Below are 20,919 nucleotides of genomic sequence, written 5' to 3' on the forward strand. Positions count from 1 at the left end.
TCATGGCATGGTGGAAGGGAAAGCTGCTCACAAACCCAGGGCTGCTGCCAAGGGCAAGCTCAGCACTTAAATCCATGCTCAGTTCTCCATACATGAAGTATGTTTCATCAGCAGTTATCAGAACTTTAACTTTCTACAACAATCACTTAAAAAAAGAAATTAATTAAGCTGTGGCCATTTGACTCCCATGTTCACTGTACTCTGAACCATCAGCAAGTGGCCACACTTCCAGTGGGGCTCCACCAGCTGCTCCTGTGATTCCATGGCTTTGTCAGCACAGAACAAGGCAGTGCTTTCAGTGCTAAGCAAAGGAAATAGTATCAAAAAGCAACAAATATTTGTGACATAGAGAAAAAAACTTTTTTACTGTGCATCCATTTTAATTTCTGAATAATTATAAACAAACTGCCAAGATATTCATAAGTGCTAAACACTTCTGCTTACTTTGTGAACAGTCTAACCACAGTATTCAGTTATATTTGATTTGTTTCTCCTTTTTTTTGTGGGTGTGGAGAGAAGAAGGATGAGAAAAAGGTAGGTTCTAACCTGACACTTCTTGAAACATTAGATTTCCCTCTTGTTCCTCTATACAGAAGTACAAAATGCTATTTTTTTGCAGCATGCTGTTTCATAAAGCCTTGCTTTTCTCCCCTCAGCAAGTCCTTGACAGAATCAGTCTCTTCCTTCCTTTCTAAATAAACTTAAGTTGATTGATAAACAGTGTTTCTAAAAAGAGAGCTTTGTTTAATTAAGGTGGCTATTGAACTGAAAGCTCAACTAGACTGGTTTCTCTCGTTTTCCTCCTACTGTGCCATGTCTTTAAAGGCATTTCTTACTAAATTTTATTACTACTGTCTGGAGGTAACAATAGCAAAGTTCAATTTATGCAGGGAGTTGGGACTGACACAGATACTTAACAGATGGCCTACACTTAAGTCTTTATTCTACTGCTGATGCAATTAAGTAATTACCAGGGATGGTTAAAAAAACCCTAAACCACAACATTTATGACTACTTTAGAAAAGAGACACTGGCATGATTCCCTTCATCAAAACCAAACACATTTTACACAACTTTTAAGGCCAGGCCTTCTGTTCTTCCAGACTTTATTAGCATGATATATTCTTTAAGTTGCTTTGCATCTACACCTCAAAAGTCTGATGTTTAGGATCTGATTTTTTTTTCACTTGGTTGGAAAATAACTATTTAATTAATAACTAAATTTTTTAAATTGTCCAAATATTTACAATATAGTCCTTTATAGTCTGGCGTTTAGCATTATAATGTCCTTGTTCTGTTTATGTTAAACAAGTGAACTTCTCAAAAAGGTAATCAGAGTGGAGAAAGCAAACAGCCACTGTGAGCAGAGGTGCTGAATGATGACAGTATCTACAGAATGTCTGTGAGGAGACCAAGACAGTGCCAAAATGCATGTGATAGATTATCAAAACACCAGCCTGCCCTTCAAAACTGGGACAACTCCAAGAAACAAGACTCCAAACTCCATCTATGCAACTTAGATATCGTATTACGAGTTTTACTCAAACGTATCAGTGACACAATCAGAAAAGACTTCAAATGACTTTCTTGACTACAAGGTGTCAATGTGTGTAAGAGTTGATCCTCAAGCCTTATTTTATGACAAAACCAAAGTCTGTGGGCAAATCAGACTAAAATGCTTGAATTGTGTAACTACAAATAGTTGATATAATTAAACAATTTGTTGCTTTGGACACAAAAATATGACTCCATGACTGATGATATAAATTTCCTTCTTTGAAGAGCAGTGTGTTCTAAACAGAACAACCCTCCCACACCCACTTGGTAGTTTAATGCCCATTATAACCCCAGTATTGCAATATTATATCCACTTACCATCATCTAGTGTGATGTCTTGTAGTCCTATGGTTTGAAAATTCAATTCCCGGTCTTCAGGCTCTGGTTTGATGTGCACAGCTGCCCCCTCGGGCGCAAAGGGAGACGAGTCACAGCCGGGGTGGGGCCCCAGGGGCGACACCGCGCCCAGGGCTCCGAGCGCGGGGCTGGCGGCCTGCGGCGAGCGCTGCCCCGAGCGGCCCCCGGGCGGCGGCGACGGGGCGGGCCCTGAGCTGGGGGATTGGTAAGGCAGAGGCTGCAGCTGCGGGGAAGAGGGGCCGGACAGCGGCGAGTGGCCCAGCGGGTGCGAAGCTGTCTGGGACGGGGAAGAAGCGGCCGCTGGGTTCGGAGAGTGGAACGGGACCTGCTGCAGCTGCGGAGAGGCCTGGCCGAGGGAGCGGCTCATGGCAGAGGGCAGGGAGCCCTGCCCCGCGCCCGGGCAGTGGAATCCCATGGACGGCAGCTGAGCAGGTGACTGTCCCGAATGAGCTGCGTGTGCCAGGGCGTGCCCTGCTGGACTTGATGCTGACACAGAACCTGGGTTTGAAGAATGGAACTGTACCGGTGGTAGAGCTTGGCAGCTGAGATTTATCAAGTGAGGTACAGCCGTGTCCTGTGGAAACGAAATGGCATCGAATGCTGGGCCGGAGGCAGAGTTCATGGGAAGGCCAGGCTGTCCATTGTACACATCACTAGGCTGCACAGGCTGGTAAGAAGGCCTCACAGGAGGTGCTGATGTTACCTGAAAAGACTGAACCACGGCAGGAGGCAAAACGTGACACTCTTCACTTGGACTGAGGTTTCTGCCCTGCATGTGTGGCAGGTGTGGCACTGCCGAGGTCACCATGGCCGTGTAGGGCGGCTGCATGGGACACACGAGGCTCCTGGGTGACGTGGACAGCAGATTGTCATGGGGGTGCCCTTGCTCTGGGGAGGGCAGCTGGGCTCGCATGGAGTGCAGGCCCTGGACGCCGCCCGCGTGTGGCAGGGCCAGGGATGGAACAGCTGACAAATCCACCTCATCTCTGTGCTCTTGCTTCATTATAACTGGAAAAAGCAAAACAGTTTTACAATTCCAGCCCATCTGTACCCTGTGACAAATACACAAAACTGACTGCTGTTTAACAACCACAGCAGCACGTTTAGTGTCATTGCTTCCCTTCGGCTCTGCTTTCACCTTCTTTGTTTCTATGCTTGCTACACCAACCCTGCAAAGCCAGAACAACTTTCCCAGGAGGTATTCAAGGGCAAGCATCGCCCCCTTCCAGCACATCTTCCTGTGCAATGGATGATTTTAGAGACAATTGCAACCCAGCCAGAGAAAGTCTAGAACATCTAAAGGACGTTCTTGTCACCAGAGGGGGGGAGCTGCTGCTGGGCTCCACCGAAAATGGGCAGATGTGAGCTCAGTATCATGCACTAGGAAATGGTGAAGGCAATTTTTAGCAGGCTTCAGGCCTTCCTTAGCCTCTGATCACAAGGACAGCTGAGCTTTGGCAACACACAGCCCAGCCTGAGTAGTGCACCATGTTTTAATTACAGTAGCTCTTTAAGCTCATTCCCCAATTTCAGTGATGGCAGCAAACTGTTCTTATAAGAGCTACAAACTGACACACTTTCAGTTACAGGTTTATTTTTTTAAACTATTGGTAGGCTGACAACAAGATACTGATCTTAAGTACTAGTAGAAAAATACTAACACTCAAATGCTCATTTACTACTTTATAAAATACAGTTAACTAAATATTACAGTCAAATGAACTGTAATACATATAGAGTGTTTTAAGTGCTTGTGTAGTAACAGCTGCAGTTACAATTCAGCTTGCTTCTTATTTAAGTAGTAACTGTCATTATTTCATTCTATCATTAAAATAATTTAAATAGAGATATTCCAAACAAAAATATAGATGTGTAACTATCTTAGGAGCTGATATTCTTGAAAAACAGTTGACAAATACCACAGAAATCTGATAACACAGTTAATGTGTACTCAGAATACCAGACACCTCAGTAACAGTGCCTAAATTTAAAAAGTAGGTAATTTTAGAGCACAACAAGTGAGCACAGCTTATTTTAAATTGTGTTAACTAATGGAAGTTGTACACTTATTGTTTTCTAGCTAGCATTTATTTCATTAGCTAGGAAGTTGGCTTTGTCAGCATATACAGAAGTTTTAAGAAGTTTATATGAATATCTGTATCTTTAAAGACTCATTCAGATATCTGACTTCAAGTGCTCCAAGTAGCACCAAAGGGTCCCCACCATCACTGGCACCTTGGGAATTCTGACTGCTCCAAATGGGACACAGCTGAAATAAAGCACGGGGCAGGACAGGAGCAGGCACTGCACATCTGCTGCAAGCTCTTCCTCACACCAAGTGGGAAGGAAAAGGCTGTTTACTACACCTGCAGTTTACATATCCTGGTTTTACTTCTGGCTAAGTTACAAGCTGATTTGTCTCAGTAAACTGCAATGCATCCAGAGTGGGGGAAAAACTAATTTGACCTTCCTTGTATCTAAATCTATGGGGGTTTTTTTTGACATTTGACAGTGGAAAAAAATGCACAAATTTGTTCTTCTATGATCTCAGTATCCATTGTGTCATCATGATGGTTATTTCAAGAGCAGCTTCATCATCATTCTCAAAGAAAAGTAGAATGCAAAAATTATTTTGTAGAAAGTGTAATGAAGAAATAACTAGCTGTAGTCACAGTACTGGAGCTTATTACTCTGTATTTCAGCCTTTTAATTAGACAAGCTTTAGTAACTGTTTTACAAACAGTTCAAAGCTAATCCTATGTTCCTATCAAAGGATCAAAACTGTCTGGAGCATTTTTGTATGTCCACTTTAAAAAACAAAATAAAATGTCACTTTTGTATTTTTCATTTGATACCTGGTGTGTAAGTAAAACGTTGAGATTGGCTTTTTTTCCTCTTGCCATTGCAGAGATAAAACTGCACCTGAACTGCAGCTGTGATGGCTTTGTTATGGTATGGAGGAACTTCAAGTATGATGTTTGCCTATAGAAAAGTTGAAATAAAAAAGTTTTACACATTAAAAGCAAATGAAACTGTTAATTACAGCAAAACTGAAACACTTATGGTAAAACTAAAGCAGACTAATATTTTTAAATTGGCAAACTTCATGCACATTACATAGTAAAACAGAACTATAGGCAAACTTTTATTTGGAGAATTTTATTTTCTTTTAAACACAAGTGCTCTGAAGATGCTTTAATTAAACAGACATATCATATAAAGGATGCTTTGCTTATCTGCCAGAGTACAAGAAAACCTTCTAGCAGTTAAAATACTGCATTTTGAATCATTAAGCTTTTAAAAAAATTTTAATGCACTGGAAGTAATTTGTCAGGTTAGTAAAATTATCCTAAGTTTCCGCTTTTTAATTTTCAAGTTCTTTTTTCATTGCTTTCACAACAAGCATGCTATTTCCAGTTCCTTCAAAGCATCCTCTTAATGGCTACTTTATAGTCTTAAGACAATTTAGAAGTCTCCACTTGTCTGTCTGAATTAGTCAGCGATCTACTTATTTTAATAAATGAAGTCTAAATTTCAGAACAACAATGAAAATATCAATTTACACATTTAAAAAAATAAGCTTTTTAAAATAAGAAAAATTGTTTCTCACCCCTTGACACTTTTCCCTAATTATTTTCCCTTCTACCTCCCACTGAGGTCGTCCATCTGTTGAGAAAAATTTACAAATAATTCAAGCAAAAAGCATTTTCTTAACACTTTAATAATTCATCTTAAAAGTATTTAAATACTTAATATCAAACAGGATTTATTTTCAGTCACAAAGAAGCTGTTAAACTGACAGACACACACTGTAAACAGAGTAGAGAGATGCTTTAGGAGTTCCAGCAGTACCGTACTGTACTTGTTCCAGCAACTGCACCAGTGCAGGTGCTGCTGTGCAGGACTGTGCAGTGCAGCCCAGCGTGCAGGTCCTGCACAGGCAGCTCAGCTGCAGGGAGGCTCTGAGCAGGGGCAGGGCACAGAAGGGCTCTGTAGGGTACAGAAAGGCTCTGCAGGGCACAGAAGGGTTCTGAGCATGGGCAGGGCACAGAAGGGCTCTGTAGGGTACAGAAAGGCTCTGCAGGGCACAGAAGGGTTCTGAGCATGGGCAGGGCACAGAAGGGCTCTGTAGGGTACAGAAAGGCTCTGTAGGGTACAGAAAGGCTCTGCAGGGCACAGAAGGGCTCTGCAGGGCACAGAAGGGTTCTGAGCATGGGTAGGGCACAGAAGGGCTCTGCAGGGCACAGAAGGGCTCTGAGCATGGGCAGGGCACAGAAGGGCTCTGCACGGCACAGAAGGGTTCTGAGCATGGGTAGGGCACAGAAGGGCTCTGCAGGGCACAGAAGGGCTCTCCACTCCTTCTGAAACCTTCCTGAAGGGTGCTTAAACTGCTGCTGCTGCCACTTGTGCTTATTCAAACAAGCTGCTGATGACTGGGAGGCTGAGTCAGCAGCAGATAACCCAGGCCACCCCTCCCTGCCCAGCCCGGGGTCACGGTGCCCGGGGCTCCCCGCCCTGAACCCACAGACCCCGGGGCTGGGCAAGGTGCCCGTGCCAGAGGGGCAATCACTGGGCAGCCTCCCTGTGCCCTGACCTGGCATAACCCACACCATGCACCCAGCTCCCTCTGCACTGGGTGCTGTTACAGGGAACCAGGGAACCACAGCAGCAGCTCTGCCTCTCCCAAAGGTGTTCAGCTTGTGTGGCAGAACACATGATTACCTAACATTTTGTATTTGCTAATAAAAACAACACCATTCTTATTTACATATATACAGAAATAATAAGATGTAGAAAAATTGCACTTGGTTAGCAAATTTTTGGTTTTAATAATTTCTTTTGCTACTGTTTTCCTGAAAGTTCAAATCAGACACTTGAGTCACCAAAATGATAATTTAAGCTGTTCAGATTTTATGTTTTATTGTTTTCTAGCTAGCATTTATTTCATTAGCTAGGGAGTCAGTTCCTATGCATTGATTAAATCAGATGTAACATGGCATCAATGTTAAATACTACATTTCAATTAGATCTCATTTTCACTTTTTCATTTTTTTGTAAGAAGGAGCAAATACATGGTATGATCTGTACAACATCTTTCAAATACACACATTCCAAGTTAGTTATCCTCCAACTGTCTTCCTGAATCAGAAGGACTACTTCATTAATAACTACCAACTAGCCACAGATCAGTGTCTAAATGAACTTTCCAATTATTACTCTTAAAACATCCTTATTTCTTAAAACTGAGCTCAGGTACTGAGCTCGGTTTGAAAAAAACCCAGCAAGACAGTATTTACCTTGTCCTTTTTCAAAAAATATAATTTTGGATTCTGGAAGAAAATTGGATCCTGTCACCACCATTTCATGGCCTCCATTTACTGAGCAGCTGTTGATGCTGTACTTCTCAATCTGAGGAAGTTCTTGTGCAGATCGCTGAGCTTTAGAAATATTAAGGGAATAATTATTGTTTACAATTTTAATCATAATGACATTTATTTTATGAGTCTAACTTGAACAATCACGGATGAAACTAAAATGACCATCTGTTTACAGACACAAATCATGTTTGTCTATGATTTATCTTTGCTTTTAAAATTATTTTGAAATTACGTAATTATAGAAAAGAAACACCAAGAAGACATGAATGCCAACAGTCTCTACTGTTACAGCAAATTCAATTTTTAGTTTAGGAGTACTGGATTAAAAATTACTTCAGCGGTTTCTAGACAAAATAAATTCATGGGGAAACTCAGATTAAGGTTATTCCTTGATTCCTTAGTGCCAACATTTAACAAATCAACTCTCTAGAAGTTCAGCTGTTCACTAGGTATTACTGTATAGGGAAAGTCATGATACAGACTCCTGTCAATGAAATGGTATCAGCTTTAGAATGAATATTTTCACCAAGATGTATCAGCTGCCTCTGCTCATACACAGGTGCTACTGAAGCTGCTGTATGACTGCACTGAGGCTAAAGCCCAAACTCTTGTTTTTCCTCTAACCTCCAAGCTGTTGGTAAGTACCACCTTTACTTAAAGATACATTAACTTGGTAATTTAGTGCTTTACACACAATGCTTTTTACCAATCGCTACATGTAATTCTGGCAATACATATTGTCAGAGTGACACTACTCCAGACACATGCAGAAACCATTGAGTATAGAAGATGTACAGTTAGAGCAATCTTACAGCATTCAACAGGAATGGAAGCAGTCTGCAGAGATAAGACTTTTCCACTGGGCTGTGGGATGTGCACACGGAACACGAGGCGCACTCTGGTGTTCTTCCTCCCAATATCTGTCTCTCCTTTCCGGAGCTCTATGTCTGAATTGCGCAGCTTCAAAATACCGGCACAATCGATACTGGAGATGGGAGAGGATGGACAGATGGATCACAAGAGAAATGGAAGAAAATAAATCAAACTACTGCCAAAGTTCACTCTCTAAGTATTTCTTTTGTTAAAGAATGAAGCTGTTCTATTTTTCCCCCCATTATGGTATTTTAAGGGTTATTTTAAATGTCTGTGATTGAAAGAATGTTTAGTGTGGAAACAGCAGCAAGTACTGGTTAAACAGTTTGTCTTGTAAATGTCCAGCTGCTGCTTTTTTGAACCTTTAAAAGATTATTTGTTATTGCACATTGTTTAACCTCCAAAATGAGTTATTTAACATAGTAAATGTCATTTACAAGGAGCAAGAGACCACTATTTAGTTCTAGTTTAGAAAGGACTAGAGAACGACAAAGTGTACCCATCAAATCCCAGCTGCTATTCCACACAGTGGTCAATTATTCATATGAGACACACAACCTCGGTCATATAACACATTTGTACAAGAGCTTCCCTGCCTCTCTGCTCCTTTACTTCTGACTGTTCTCACACTGGCTTGCTATAAGAGATGTGTCTCTTCATCATGACCCAGATTTGTGGAAAATACGCCGATTTTACAGGACTTTTCTTTCACCTTTGCACAAACGAAGAAAACAAAAACTACACATAGCAACCAAACGGCTGACTCATGCTGCGAAGTACCTGGCTGACATATTATTCTCAGGAAGAAGTGGAATTTCCAACACTTTGGTGCTGGCAATGATGATCTCCTGGCTGGCAGTGGCCACAGTCTTGCCAGTGATGCGGTGCACCTGGTAGAAGGCGTGGGGCCGCAGGTAGCGATCGTCGGCCGTGCCAATGAACATCTGCAGGTTCACCGGCTTCTCGCTGTAGCCCAGCAGCTGAGGGGGGCACAAGGAACAGAACAGGTTCGGTGACTCCCACTGCAGCTGTGGGTGCACCCACACACACACAGCCAGTCCAAAGAGAAAGCAGCCAGTAGTATTTCATTACAAACTTCAGAAATCTGAGTACAGGTATCTGCCACCAAACACAAGGACTGGCAGCAATTATTAGAATGAATGAATGAATGAACGAATGCATGTCAAAATATCATTATTATTTTTGAATTTCTCAAAGACAATTTTTCTATCTACAGAATTTCTACATCAAAGCTATGCTATGCTATAAGTGTTTTTCTGGTAATGTTTTTAATTACCAATTACCAATTTTACTAAGATGTACCAAGATTCTAGAAATACTAAAAACTTTTAACTTTTCTACTATGAAATGTAACAGCTACTTTTATTAAACTTAAGAAGTTTTGTGAATGAAAATGTATCAAATTAGGACAAGAAGATTCAATCAATATCTAGACAATCAAGCATGGTTTATTTTTGGCGAAGAAAATACTTCAAACCCCCACATTCTGCAACTGTTAATTTACACATCTTTCCGTTTCTCAAATACACATGTAACCACCAATGCAGTCAGCTGCCATAAAACCACCTGTTGCTTGAGCTAACTGCAGCAATTCTGGTGCAACACTGAAACAGCAGAAAAAAAATATGAACTGAAACTAGAAGAAAAAGCCCATTTTATGATAGTATGTGGGTAATTTGTTAAGGAAACAAATGTAAACAACAGTAACACCAGTTTCCTTTAACCCCTGTTATTATAAATCTGAAGCCTACAAAATATTTCTACAAATCTTTTCCTTCACCTTGCTGCAACTGGCAGATTGATGCAGGCTGTAAGTTATATAATTGCTAAACTGCACTGGAGCAGATTTACGTTTCATTGACTTTGACATCAACTTATGTTCAAACGGGAGGGAGGGACAGACAGTCATTCTTTAAACGTGGTTTTGCCATGTCAATATTTTTGTCTCTAGGGAGAGTTATTTGGTCACACAACAATATTATCCAAGCTCTTTACACAACTAACACTTAAAAACCAAACAAAACATGTCAATTTAACCTACTTAGAAGAGTAATTTAAGCCAGTAGTCAGCGGCACACAAGCCCAAAGCACACCCACACCCAGCAGTCAGAAGCCCCACTGCTGGTGCAGCACTCCTGGCAGGGAGTTTCATGGACCAAATGAAAGCCTGGTTTCTATATTCAAGGTACAGCTTGGTGTCTATATTTAAGTGGCAGCACCTACCAGGTCTGTCACTTTTATTAGAGCTTTCTCAGTCAAGAACAGAAATTTAGGTTTACACAGAAGTCTGGAAAGACCTTGTTTTGTCAAATATGTTATCCCTGGAGTTCTCAGGGAAAAGAGCAAAATCCAGTTAAAAAACACCAAACCAAACCAAATTATCCCTCTAGCCACTGAGTGGAGACAGTCTAGATTGTCAGAGCTGCTTCCCATGTAAGTAAAGGTGATAAATAAGCATTTAGAAAGATTACAGAAAAGAACCTCCGGTGACAGTCAGTGTACTGGCAGGTTTCTCTCCCTTCACTGTCAGAAGTCAAATATAAACTCCAGGAACATCAGGACCACAAGGAACTTTCCTCTTAGTGCTGTCATCACAGTGGAGCATAGGGACTGTTACACCAATTAAATATATACACATGCATAAGTTCCTTTTTATGCTTGATGCAGGACTCAAGTGTCTTTCCAGAAGTGTCTTTTTCATTAAATACCAAATGAATAATTTATTTTTTTTAATTCAGTCTGAATTATCTTAGGAGTTTAAAGAAAATTAGGACACATATTAATTTAGCATTACAGCAGCCATCTTGTCACAAGTTCTCAACACTGTGACTCCACCATCCATTTTCCTCAGAGTTAAAATTAAATCTTAACACAATGGAATACAGCCTAAATGTGACGTTAGTTACATTTAAATGTGTTCACTCTAATACTGGGAATTATAAAAATTACAAGCCAGACCTATTCAAAAATTTGACTGACTTCCAAATGCGGTCACTGTGACAAAGCTAATTTCCAATTAAGGCTAATCTTCCCCATGCTGAACAATGGACATGTACACAGCAGCTCTAGAGATACTGGTGATTCCAGAGATAAGGAAGGGTGGGGGATACTTGTAAAACTAAGCTGGTCTCTCTACAGTGCATGCAGACCATCTTCTACAGAGGACACAGAGCAGGAGCTCAGTTTAGGGAGGTAAAACATCTCCCATGCCAGCAGTCACACTGGTATTGCCCAGGAGACTCTATGGCCATATACTCTGGCAAGGTAGCAGAGACTTGAAAATATATACTTGGTATTGCAGGCAATTTCCTGCTTTTATTCAAGGTTAAGTAAAAACACAAACACCCCATCCCCCCATGAAGTAAAGGAATAAATATAACCAATGTGTGCAATACCTGTGGCAATAAAGTAAGTCAGGGAGAGGGAAAGGAAGAACAACCTCCATGTACTCCAGCACAGAGTGTAATTCAGGGCCTGACTGCACCAATGGAGCCTCATCAAAGGGAACACCCCAGCCTCAAGCAAGCAGGGACAGGCTGCAGTGTCCCTGTGCTCCCAGCAGCCACAGCCAAAAGCCAGTGAGCTCAACACTGGGCATGCTAACCAGACAGCCTGATCACAGATCACAGGATCACAGAATAAGCTGAGTTGGAAGGGACCCACCAGGATCATGGAGTCCAACTCCTGGCCATGCACAGAACCATCCCCAGGAGCCACCCTGTGCCCAAGAGTGTTCTCCAAAAGCTCCCTGGGCTCTGTCAGTGCAGCACAGCTGAGAATTCCCAACCTGGCTCTTCCATCTCAGTCTTAGAGCCAGCCTTGGCCTGTCCTCTGGGACAACGAGGAGGAAATTTTGTTATCCTCTTCCATTTTATTCTAAAAACCTCCTGTCTTCAGAATAAAATAATAAAACAGATTCTCTGCTCACTCCACAAGGAATAGTTATGGTCCACAGATAATGGATGTTTGTATTTCCCTGCCCCAAATTCCGTGCTAGTGAAACTCAGGCAGCTGAAAGGATTGTGGATAGAAAACCCCCAAATTTATTACACAAATCTATGCTTTAGAATGAACATTTCCCCCTTAAATCTTGTGTAATAAGCAAGCTGGCTGCTCCAGGCTGACTTGCCATTATTGATGCAAAATCTACCTTGTGAGTAATGAAGGAGAACCACAACCCCAAATCAACTTTAAATCAGGAAATATTATTTATTTAGGCATTTAAAATGCATTCCTTTTAAATACAATTTTGCTCTCATTCAAAAAAATATTGATTGTTCCTAATTTCATTGAGAGCAGGGTGATGCCTTCTTACCACCTTGTCTGCTTCATGCACAATTCTGTATGTTGAACAGCCCAAACATTTAAATCAGTAAAAATCCCCAACCTGCTAATTGTTTTTCAATGAAAATAAGTACTTAATTAACTTGGGAGAAAAAATACTATATTTTGTTCAAATACATAATGAAGCCATGAACCTTTAGTTCACCTTAGTAAAGAATATACACAAATAAGAACACAGTGTGTTTTTACAGACCATAGGTATTTAAATAAACAGCATTTTACAACCTACTGGCAAGTGCTGCAGAATCAGCACCATGAGGAAGCATTATGGTAAGGCACTACAGTATCAGTGTGCTCAAGATTCAGTCATGGGTCACTTACAGAGGAGCAGTAACCTGAACTACTGGCTGAGCCCTAGGAAGGCTTTCAGGTAAACCTCCCCTCCCAGCACTTATTCCATTAATGTGCAGTATTACAGCTGCTCACTACAAACAAAAATTTGCTAATTTTACTTTAAAAAAAGATATAGCACTTTCCCAGGAGCAGCAAACAGTGTGCTGCAGACAAGCAGTAAGTTACTGCACTGTGTCACTAGTGACCTCTAGAAACCCTCCCCTGTAACAGAATCCTGATCCACCACCCACTGCTCTGCCGAGGAAACTCAGCCAAGTTGTTTTTGTGTTTCTATATCGTTTCCATAGCAAAGGTCAGTGCCTGCGTAAGTTAAACTAAAGCTGGAAGGCTAAAGACTGAAGGTCACTACAGGATAAGCCACAAGGGCTTCACGCCAAAGCAGCTCCACAGTTACTACACTGCACACAGGAAACCCCTGCATGGCACTGCCACTTCACAGCTTTTACCAAGCAACTACACAGGCAGGCACTTCAGGAGAGAGTTTTGGATCAGCAAGAAGCTGTAGTTTATGCAACAAAAACACTGCTATGTTCTTAATGCACACATGGAAAATCCTGTAAAAATCTGTCATGCTAGAGACTATATGGATTCATTTGATCACTAAAGACAGCACTATTTAAACTTGGAATTTTGGGGCAGTGGTGAGAACCTTTCCTCGCTGAGAAAAACAAAGAGGTCACCTTATTTTAGAGGCATCAACCTGGAAAAAATAAATTAGCATTTTTCCAGATTTCACGTGGATTATATTTGGACCATAGCTGGCTCACACATCATTGGTTCCATGCTCTTATCTAAAGAAAACAGCAACTTGAAAAGCTTGTGAGAAGACTCTTTTTAGTCTCTAATACTTAAAATCTTTACCTCCTCATTCCACCCTTTTTGAAATGAAGAAGGATCTGTCCATGTTTTCTATTTATTGTTGCAGGCCAAGTCTTACCAATCTCTACTCAAGTGTAAAAGTGTCATTTCTTAAGACATACAACAAAGCTTGGGAAAAATATCCAAGAGCAAACAGACACCTCACAGTAACCAGGTACTTACAGACATCACTAGGATACTTGGAAATAGTCTGGGTTTTTGAACCAAAGCATCCAAAACCCCAAATAGCAAATAGTGTCACTGAATCCAGAAATAATGTCAGCATTCTATACACCTACACTTTCAGTCTTAGAAATTAAGAGAAAACATGGAACTGGGTGTGTGTGTATGGGGTGGTGGTAGTAGGGAAAGATAATTTCATCAGTTAGGTTTTATGCTCAGCTATCAAGCATATTGTGATACCAACAACATTCTGATGGTGTCAAAACCTATTTGATTGTATTTTAAAAGCCTTTTTCCTGTAAAACTTTCCAGCATTTATTAGGAAATTGCCATGCTTAATCAAACTTTCATTGGGGTTTAATACTCATGTTTTATGTGCCTTTTTTTTGCTTGCTAATTGTGGATGAACATTTCAGTGCTCCTTTGCCTTTGCACAATTAATTCACTGCTTAGGGCATTACTGGATTGGTGAAGTAGGCTGATTAGAAAGAAAGCTTTCACATACAAATAGGCCTCCCTAAAAATAGGGCACAGTATTGAAATACAATGCAAGTTTGACATAATCAAGTCCCTAAAGTTCACAATCCATCTTCACCAAAAGCACCGGTATCTATACAGAGATCCTCAGCCCAAATGTGAAGAACAGGGAAGGAAACTCATCTGTGTAAGGACCTACAAGCACTTACTAAGCATTTACTTCAGATTGAGATTTCCAAGGCTCTTCAACACCTTGATATAAAAGGCAGCTTGTAAATAGTTTTTTCCCCCTTGACAGACTCACAGCAGCTGGATGCATTTCAGTGACTTCTGTATTCCTTAGAACACCCCCAGAGTGACAAGGTAAGGAGGACAAAGGAGAAGAATGCAGGCCCCATTGTAGAGGGTGAAAAGAAAGAGCTGTTCTCATGAATCAGCTACTTCTTCCTTTTGCATTGGAAGACTGAGCAAAATATGTACAGTTCGCTATGAAACCTAAACAATCCTAAAGGAAAAGAACCTTCACTGCTTAAATTTCAGTCCACTTCAAAAGTAAAAGACAATTTCTTTAAAAAAGAAATTATTTAAAGAAAAAACTGAACCATCTAAATGTTTTATCCTCTGAGAAAAGGGAGACATGACCCACAAGGCTGGAATCTTTTGGACAGTGGTATCAGAGAGGCACCAGTGAACGGCTTTGATCAATGGAACTTTTTTCCTGCAGACATTTCTCCACAAGACTTTCCCTTTTGAGTGGTGTGCAGCAGCTGTCCTAAAGAACTGTGAGGATGGCTGGGTTTAAAAGCTGAAGGCCTATCTGCCAAGCTCAGCAGCACATCTATCAGCCATGACTTGGGATGACAAGGATCCAAGGGCATGAAGATGAACATAATTTAAAACAAAAGACACCATGACTAATGCCAGTGATACAATTTATTCTGAATTTATCAACAGCTGCATTTGGAAAAACTTGACGCAAACCATGGACATGAAATGAAGAAAGCAGAGCTCAGGGAAGCTACTGAAAGTCAAAATTACCTCAGTCATCCCTTGCAGCCCTGCAGAGGTGCAGTGAGTGCTGGCCTATACTCTCCAATGGACTGCTTAAAAGAGACTGCAGAAACTGATGGAAGGAAACTCCACTCAGATTTATCATGCAATATCCCAACTGCTGGCTCACAAAGTCTTAACAGCACATTGGATTCTTTTTATAATTTCATTCTGATTCTGCAGAGTTTATAACGTTACAAGAAGTTAAATGTCTGATTTTAAAGTTCAATACATTAAACCAAAACATCTATTTCAATCCCTTCCTGATGTGCAGTACTATTTTCTGTCATTTGATTATTCAGTGCACCTTTCCATCAACAGAGAAGGAAAAGCAAACACATCAGGAAAGTCTCCCTTTGTGTTTTGTTAAATAAACTTATTGAGTAGACTGACTTCAAGACTTTAAAATAGTACAGACTTTTGCAATTGTGAAAAAAATAGTGACAGATAAAAGGAACAAACTTTAATAAACTATTAGGTAGGGGCACAAGTCCAATTAAAAACATTTTAAAGGTCGTCACAAAAACAAACAGATCCTGCAAAGGACTAAAGCAAAAAGAGTAATGGCAAATATCAGTTCATTATTGGATATGGTTCCATTTGTTTACACATGTACAAAACATTCTTCAAGGTTTAAAAACTTGGATTTCTATTTCTGAAATCTCACACTTTTACACACTCACTGCTTGCAGACAGGATTGGAGGGGTTTTAAATACTGACTTCAGGCATTTTTTGAGGTGTTTTAATCCTGGCCCATTTTACATTACACAAAAAAAGGATATAATCTAATAGCTAAAATAGTATCTGGCTAACACACAGTGCAGAATTGCCAGTCCCATGTAATCTGCCATCAAACCATCCATGTGCACTTGGCTCTACCATGCTCTTCAAGAAAAAAAAAAAAGGTGCTATTCCTGAAATACCAACTCCAAATGCTAATTATGCTATGGAGAGTTTTTGGACAAGCATTGCTGGGATAGGAAGAGGTTATTCCCACATAACATGTAGAAAAAAGAAAACTTTAATAAACCAATGATACAAAAAGCAGATGACTTTTTATTGGTTTTCACACCAATTACTGCATTTTCTAGTGAGTACAGGCATCACTTTTGCTATCTGTTTTGGGGATTCTGAAGCAGAAGATGCCTAAAGCAAACTGTTCTTGAAAGATACATAGGTTTAGAATCTCATCCAAAGGTCAATGTTTTTTGCCATTACACAGTTCACACAAGCTGAGATTTACCTTCTGCCTTTTAGATTTATGGGCAGGTTGCTGTCACTAATCAACAGGAGGCAACTAGAGCTGGGATAGAGCCTGCCTTCTAGTGAGGGACAAACCAGGGAAAAATTAAAGACAAAAATGAAAATTAGAGAGTGGAAGGCAGGAAGAATGGGAAGGGTTGCAAAACACAGAAAAGGAGTGCTGTTTATTGGACATAGAGAAGAGGGAGAATTCCAGTATTATACCTAATATTCAAGTAGTTACATGCATTAGCCACAGGGAACAGCTGGGAAAAGGTGACAGCAACAGAATTACAGGCCAGGAAACATACACTCGTTTAGACAATGCTTTGTTAATTTACTTTTATCAGATCATCTGCCATTGCCTGGATAGATCCTCTCTTGTTGGTTGCAGTTTCTTCCATCAAGACTCAGGCAGAGTTTGACAGGCTTTTTGAGAACACATTCCTGCCTCAGAACTTCCAAAGCAGTTCAAAGGGAGTTTACTTTTGCTCAATTAGTTTACTTTTTTCATCCACAGCAGTGCTTATCTTGACTTCAAGCTCTGCAATCACTTTAAACAGAGCTGACACAGAGTCCTTCTTTTACAGATCTCCAAACCTCATACAGAAAACTCTGCTTGTCAGTGAGTAGCAGTGTGTAGCCATCTAAACAAACTGACTTTTATTTAATATTGCTTGGATTTTTGATCTTTCTTTTTTTTTTTTTAGCTGCAGAACTGCTGAGTTGTTCATATGGATTCCACAATGCATCCCCTCCTCTGTTACTGTGAATCTGCTACAGGAATAATTCTGCTTATGGCAGAGGAACAGAATGATTCTATCCTTAAGCACTTTGCAGTACAGGAAAAGGACATTTTTGGTCCAGGCAAATTCTAAACAGCCACCACCACTCCAAATCCATCCTGCATACCCAGGGTGTGAGTGGGTTCTAGCCAGTGTCTGCTGCAGGTACACCATCAGCTGCAGAACCAATTACCCATCAGTTCATAACTACAGCTGGCTGCCACAGTGGCCCCAGGACAGGCACTCCTTGCACACAGAGAGGTGCTAAGGAGCAGCTGTGAGCCCACAGTCCCTGAGAACATCACTCTGTGTGGTTACAAGGTGACCAGCATGGGCAGCACCTTCTTCCCTTAGCAACAGGACAAACAAGTAAAAGGAATTAACACTTCTTGTGCACAACACAGCCTTTATGATTTACTACCAAAAGATGTCATTAATTTAAAATCCTTGAGCTCAGAAAATTGCAGAAAATTACATGAGTAACAGGAACACAATACATAAGACAAGTTTATTGTTTATTTAAGAAAGTTCATTTAGATCAGAAAACTAAGATACAAAAGTAAAAACCCCCAAACTATCCCAAATAGATTCTTATCAGGTGTCCACCTGCTCTAAAAGGCTTTTCTGTTTTTGATCATAAGCATTACCCAAGTGAGGTCTCATGAAGAACCCTACCAGTTCAGACAGAAGGAAACTCATTCTAGCAAATTCTAAGTGCAAACATGATTTTATCTATACCCGTGGGAAGGGTGGAAATTCAAGCAATGATGACTGTTCATTTGGAGTTGGATAAAATGTGACAGCTACTTGTTTAAAAAGCTCCTAGATGGGTGAATTGCAGACTCTAACCTATGAATTAGAATGGCAAAATTAGGGAGTGCTCAGAGGCTGTCTCCTGGCAATGCACTACAAAATTTCCACATCATTTGGATGACAAAAGCTCAACATGCCACCTTTCTCCTTGCAAACCTTTCTGCTATATTATTTATTCCTTCCCTGTGAAAACTGTCAGCATTATCATGCAGATTCTCTACCAAGGTAAAAGAAACTGTTCCAGATGACAAGGATTAGCTGGAACATACTCCCAAGAAAGCAGAGCTTAAAATGAAAGGTATCTGCTGCTTAGAACATTTAGCATTAAAAAAAGCTAAAAACAAGGGAACATCATTATAGAATTAGCTTTCTTAAAGTTAAGAGATATACAAAGCAAAGCATGATGCTCCACTTATTTAATTTCCTCCCATTTGGAAATAAGCTGATTAAATGTACTCACAACAGATGATGCCAAATTTGTCAGAAGCTTAGTGTCCTAGCAACAGGTGTGGTACAGTATTAGTAATAGATTAATGACATGCACTAATACATTAAAGGCTTGAAGCCGTGTACTATCTTAAAATCTTTATTTTAAATGATACATCAAGTGCATATGCAGAACTAGAGAGGCATCACAGTTTGGAGGTTAAATACTCCAGCTTTCTATAATAAAATGTTTAAAAGCAAAACAAGGAAGAAGGAAAAGCACAGAGGTCTTCAAGCACCCAAAGATGTGGCAGTTGGACTTGACAAGCACTGCAGGTCTGTTCCAATGAAAGGATTCTGTTCTCTTTACCCAGCTCCTTTCTCATCTCTGACACTGGCAAACACACAGTCATTTCACACAGGAAAATGTGGAGTGCTTTACTGCAGTGATCACACACATGAAGTGACTGCTCTAAAGCTAAGAGCATCAAAAAGAAAAGTCAGAAAGAAGTAGTAGTGCATGCTATGATGTGGATTTCTGGAATAAGCTTCCAGAAGTACTGGAAAACATTTCAGTTTGTATGAAAGTAATATCCACCTGCCCACAGATATTAGTATTACCTGTTCCAAATTTGGCCTTTCCCATGCTGTTTTTCCAAGCAATAAGTAAAAATTAAATACAAATCAATGCTTTGTTTCATAACAGCTTCCTATCTCCTATCAAACACAACAATTAATTAGCAGTCCAGCTGGAAGAGACCAAATTGCAAAGTTGAATATTAATTTGCATTTGCATTCATTTCAATTTAGAGAGACACAGTACAATGCATGTGTTGAAGTGTAAGACTGTCAGACACATAAATGCCATCCTCATTTTTAGCACAGCATTCTCATATAGCAAGGTATTTCACAATTTCAATGCAAATAAATAGCTTTTAAAATCATTGGTGTAAGTCACCCACTACAGATGTTTCTTCTAATTTGCATTACTGCAGTTAAAAGCATCCAGTACTGCAGCTTAGAACCATCTAGTGCTGTAAGCAAAAGAAAGCCTACAAATTTGTCAAATCTTGCAAATAGCAGCATAAATTCCCTTAATGCAAATATTAGAGGAAGACAAACACCCAGAGAAAAAAATTGAAACAATTTTGAATGCACTTCACAGCAGTTCAGGAAAGATTTATTTTGTCAGCTAAAATCTCTCAGGTTTCTGTCCTCATTAATGATGTGTTAAATTCCACTGAGAGCACCTTGGCATGTGGAAGTTGTGTCTACTTGTCCTCCACTGACTGAAGCAACACACTGCTCCACATGAAGGAACGTGTCTTGCCAGCTTTCCAACCCCAGCCTAGGCCAGGCATCCTCAAATTTCTCCACTTTCCAGCACACACCTCCCTAAGAAGCACCTGACCTTGACTCTGCTGTGCTAAGAAACCCTGTAGGTCTGACAAAAGGAGAGAATTGCAGCTGGTTAGGCCACAGCATTGTCAGAAGAAAAACACTGGGCAGCCTTGCAGGGAACATGAAAGCAGGATGAAGAGCTCAACCTGAGAATTGCACTGGAAAAACAAGGAAAGACATTCAAGAAAGAAGATGGGATGCAGATAACCAACCCTTTTTAGAGGAAGAGAAGGGAATGATACAAAGTCTTGAAGAGGAAAAAAAGGTGTAAAATGAAAATGTTCAAGGTAAGCTAACAGAGAAGAAACAGTGATGAGCAGCCCAAAGAATATGATTAGGAGTCAGGCTGAAGAAATTCATCACATGAAGAGCCTGGAAGCAGAGGTTGCTTACACAAACTAATAACAGCAGATCATCCAAGACACTTAAACTCTGCTGGTATATCTTCATTGATATAGATGAAATGTAATGATGTAAATTTCAGTGTGACACAATTCTCTTGCCAGAGGAGGAATAAACTATAAGGAAGAAAAGTGACATACTACAGTAAGAGTAGGAGAAAGAATGAGGATGGATTATGCCAATCCTATCAGCACTTTGCATCTGGTCTCCAATAGTAATGAGTCACTTTTGACTACTGGAAGAGAATATATAAAATACATTTTTAATGTCTAGACTGTAGCAAAACATTTAAGACTGAAACACTGACTTTATTGGAAAAGAACATGAAATATTTCCTCCTGGATTTGGAGGAAAAGACAAAACCTGCTGCAACCTTCATGTAATCAGATTTTTCTCC

The 20,919-nt window shown here is 40.3% G+C and overlaps 1 protein-coding gene across 2 annotated transcripts in view; it reads right to left on the minus strand.

The window, feature by feature from the left end:
- Positions 1-20,919, minus strand: part of NFATC3 (nuclear factor of activated T cells 3) — a 65,462-nt gene that overhangs the window by 18,880 nt on the left and 25,663 nt on the right. For both annotated transcript variants that reach the window (XM_074551016.1, XM_074551015.1), the window contains exons 4-9: positions 8,946-9,145; positions 8,105-8,277; positions 7,212-7,352; positions 5,525-5,580; positions 4,770-4,896; positions 1,876-2,922 (exon numbers count right to left, since the gene is read on the minus strand). In XM_074551016.1, coding sequence (XP_074407117.1) covers positions 1,876-2,922; positions 4,770-4,896; positions 5,525-5,580; positions 7,212-7,352; positions 8,105-8,277; positions 8,946-9,145 — 1,744 coding nt within the window. The remainder of the gene's footprint in view (positions 1-1,875; positions 2,923-4,769; positions 4,897-5,524; positions 5,581-7,211; positions 7,353-8,104; positions 8,278-8,945; positions 9,146-20,919) is intronic.

The sequence above is a fragment of the Zonotrichia albicollis genome, chromosome 13 (assembly GCF_047830755.1).
Source record: "Zonotrichia albicollis isolate bZonAlb1 chromosome 13, bZonAlb1.hap1, whole genome shotgun sequence".
Taxonomy (NCBI): domain Eukaryota; kingdom Metazoa; phylum Chordata; class Aves; order Passeriformes; family Passerellidae; genus Zonotrichia; species Zonotrichia albicollis.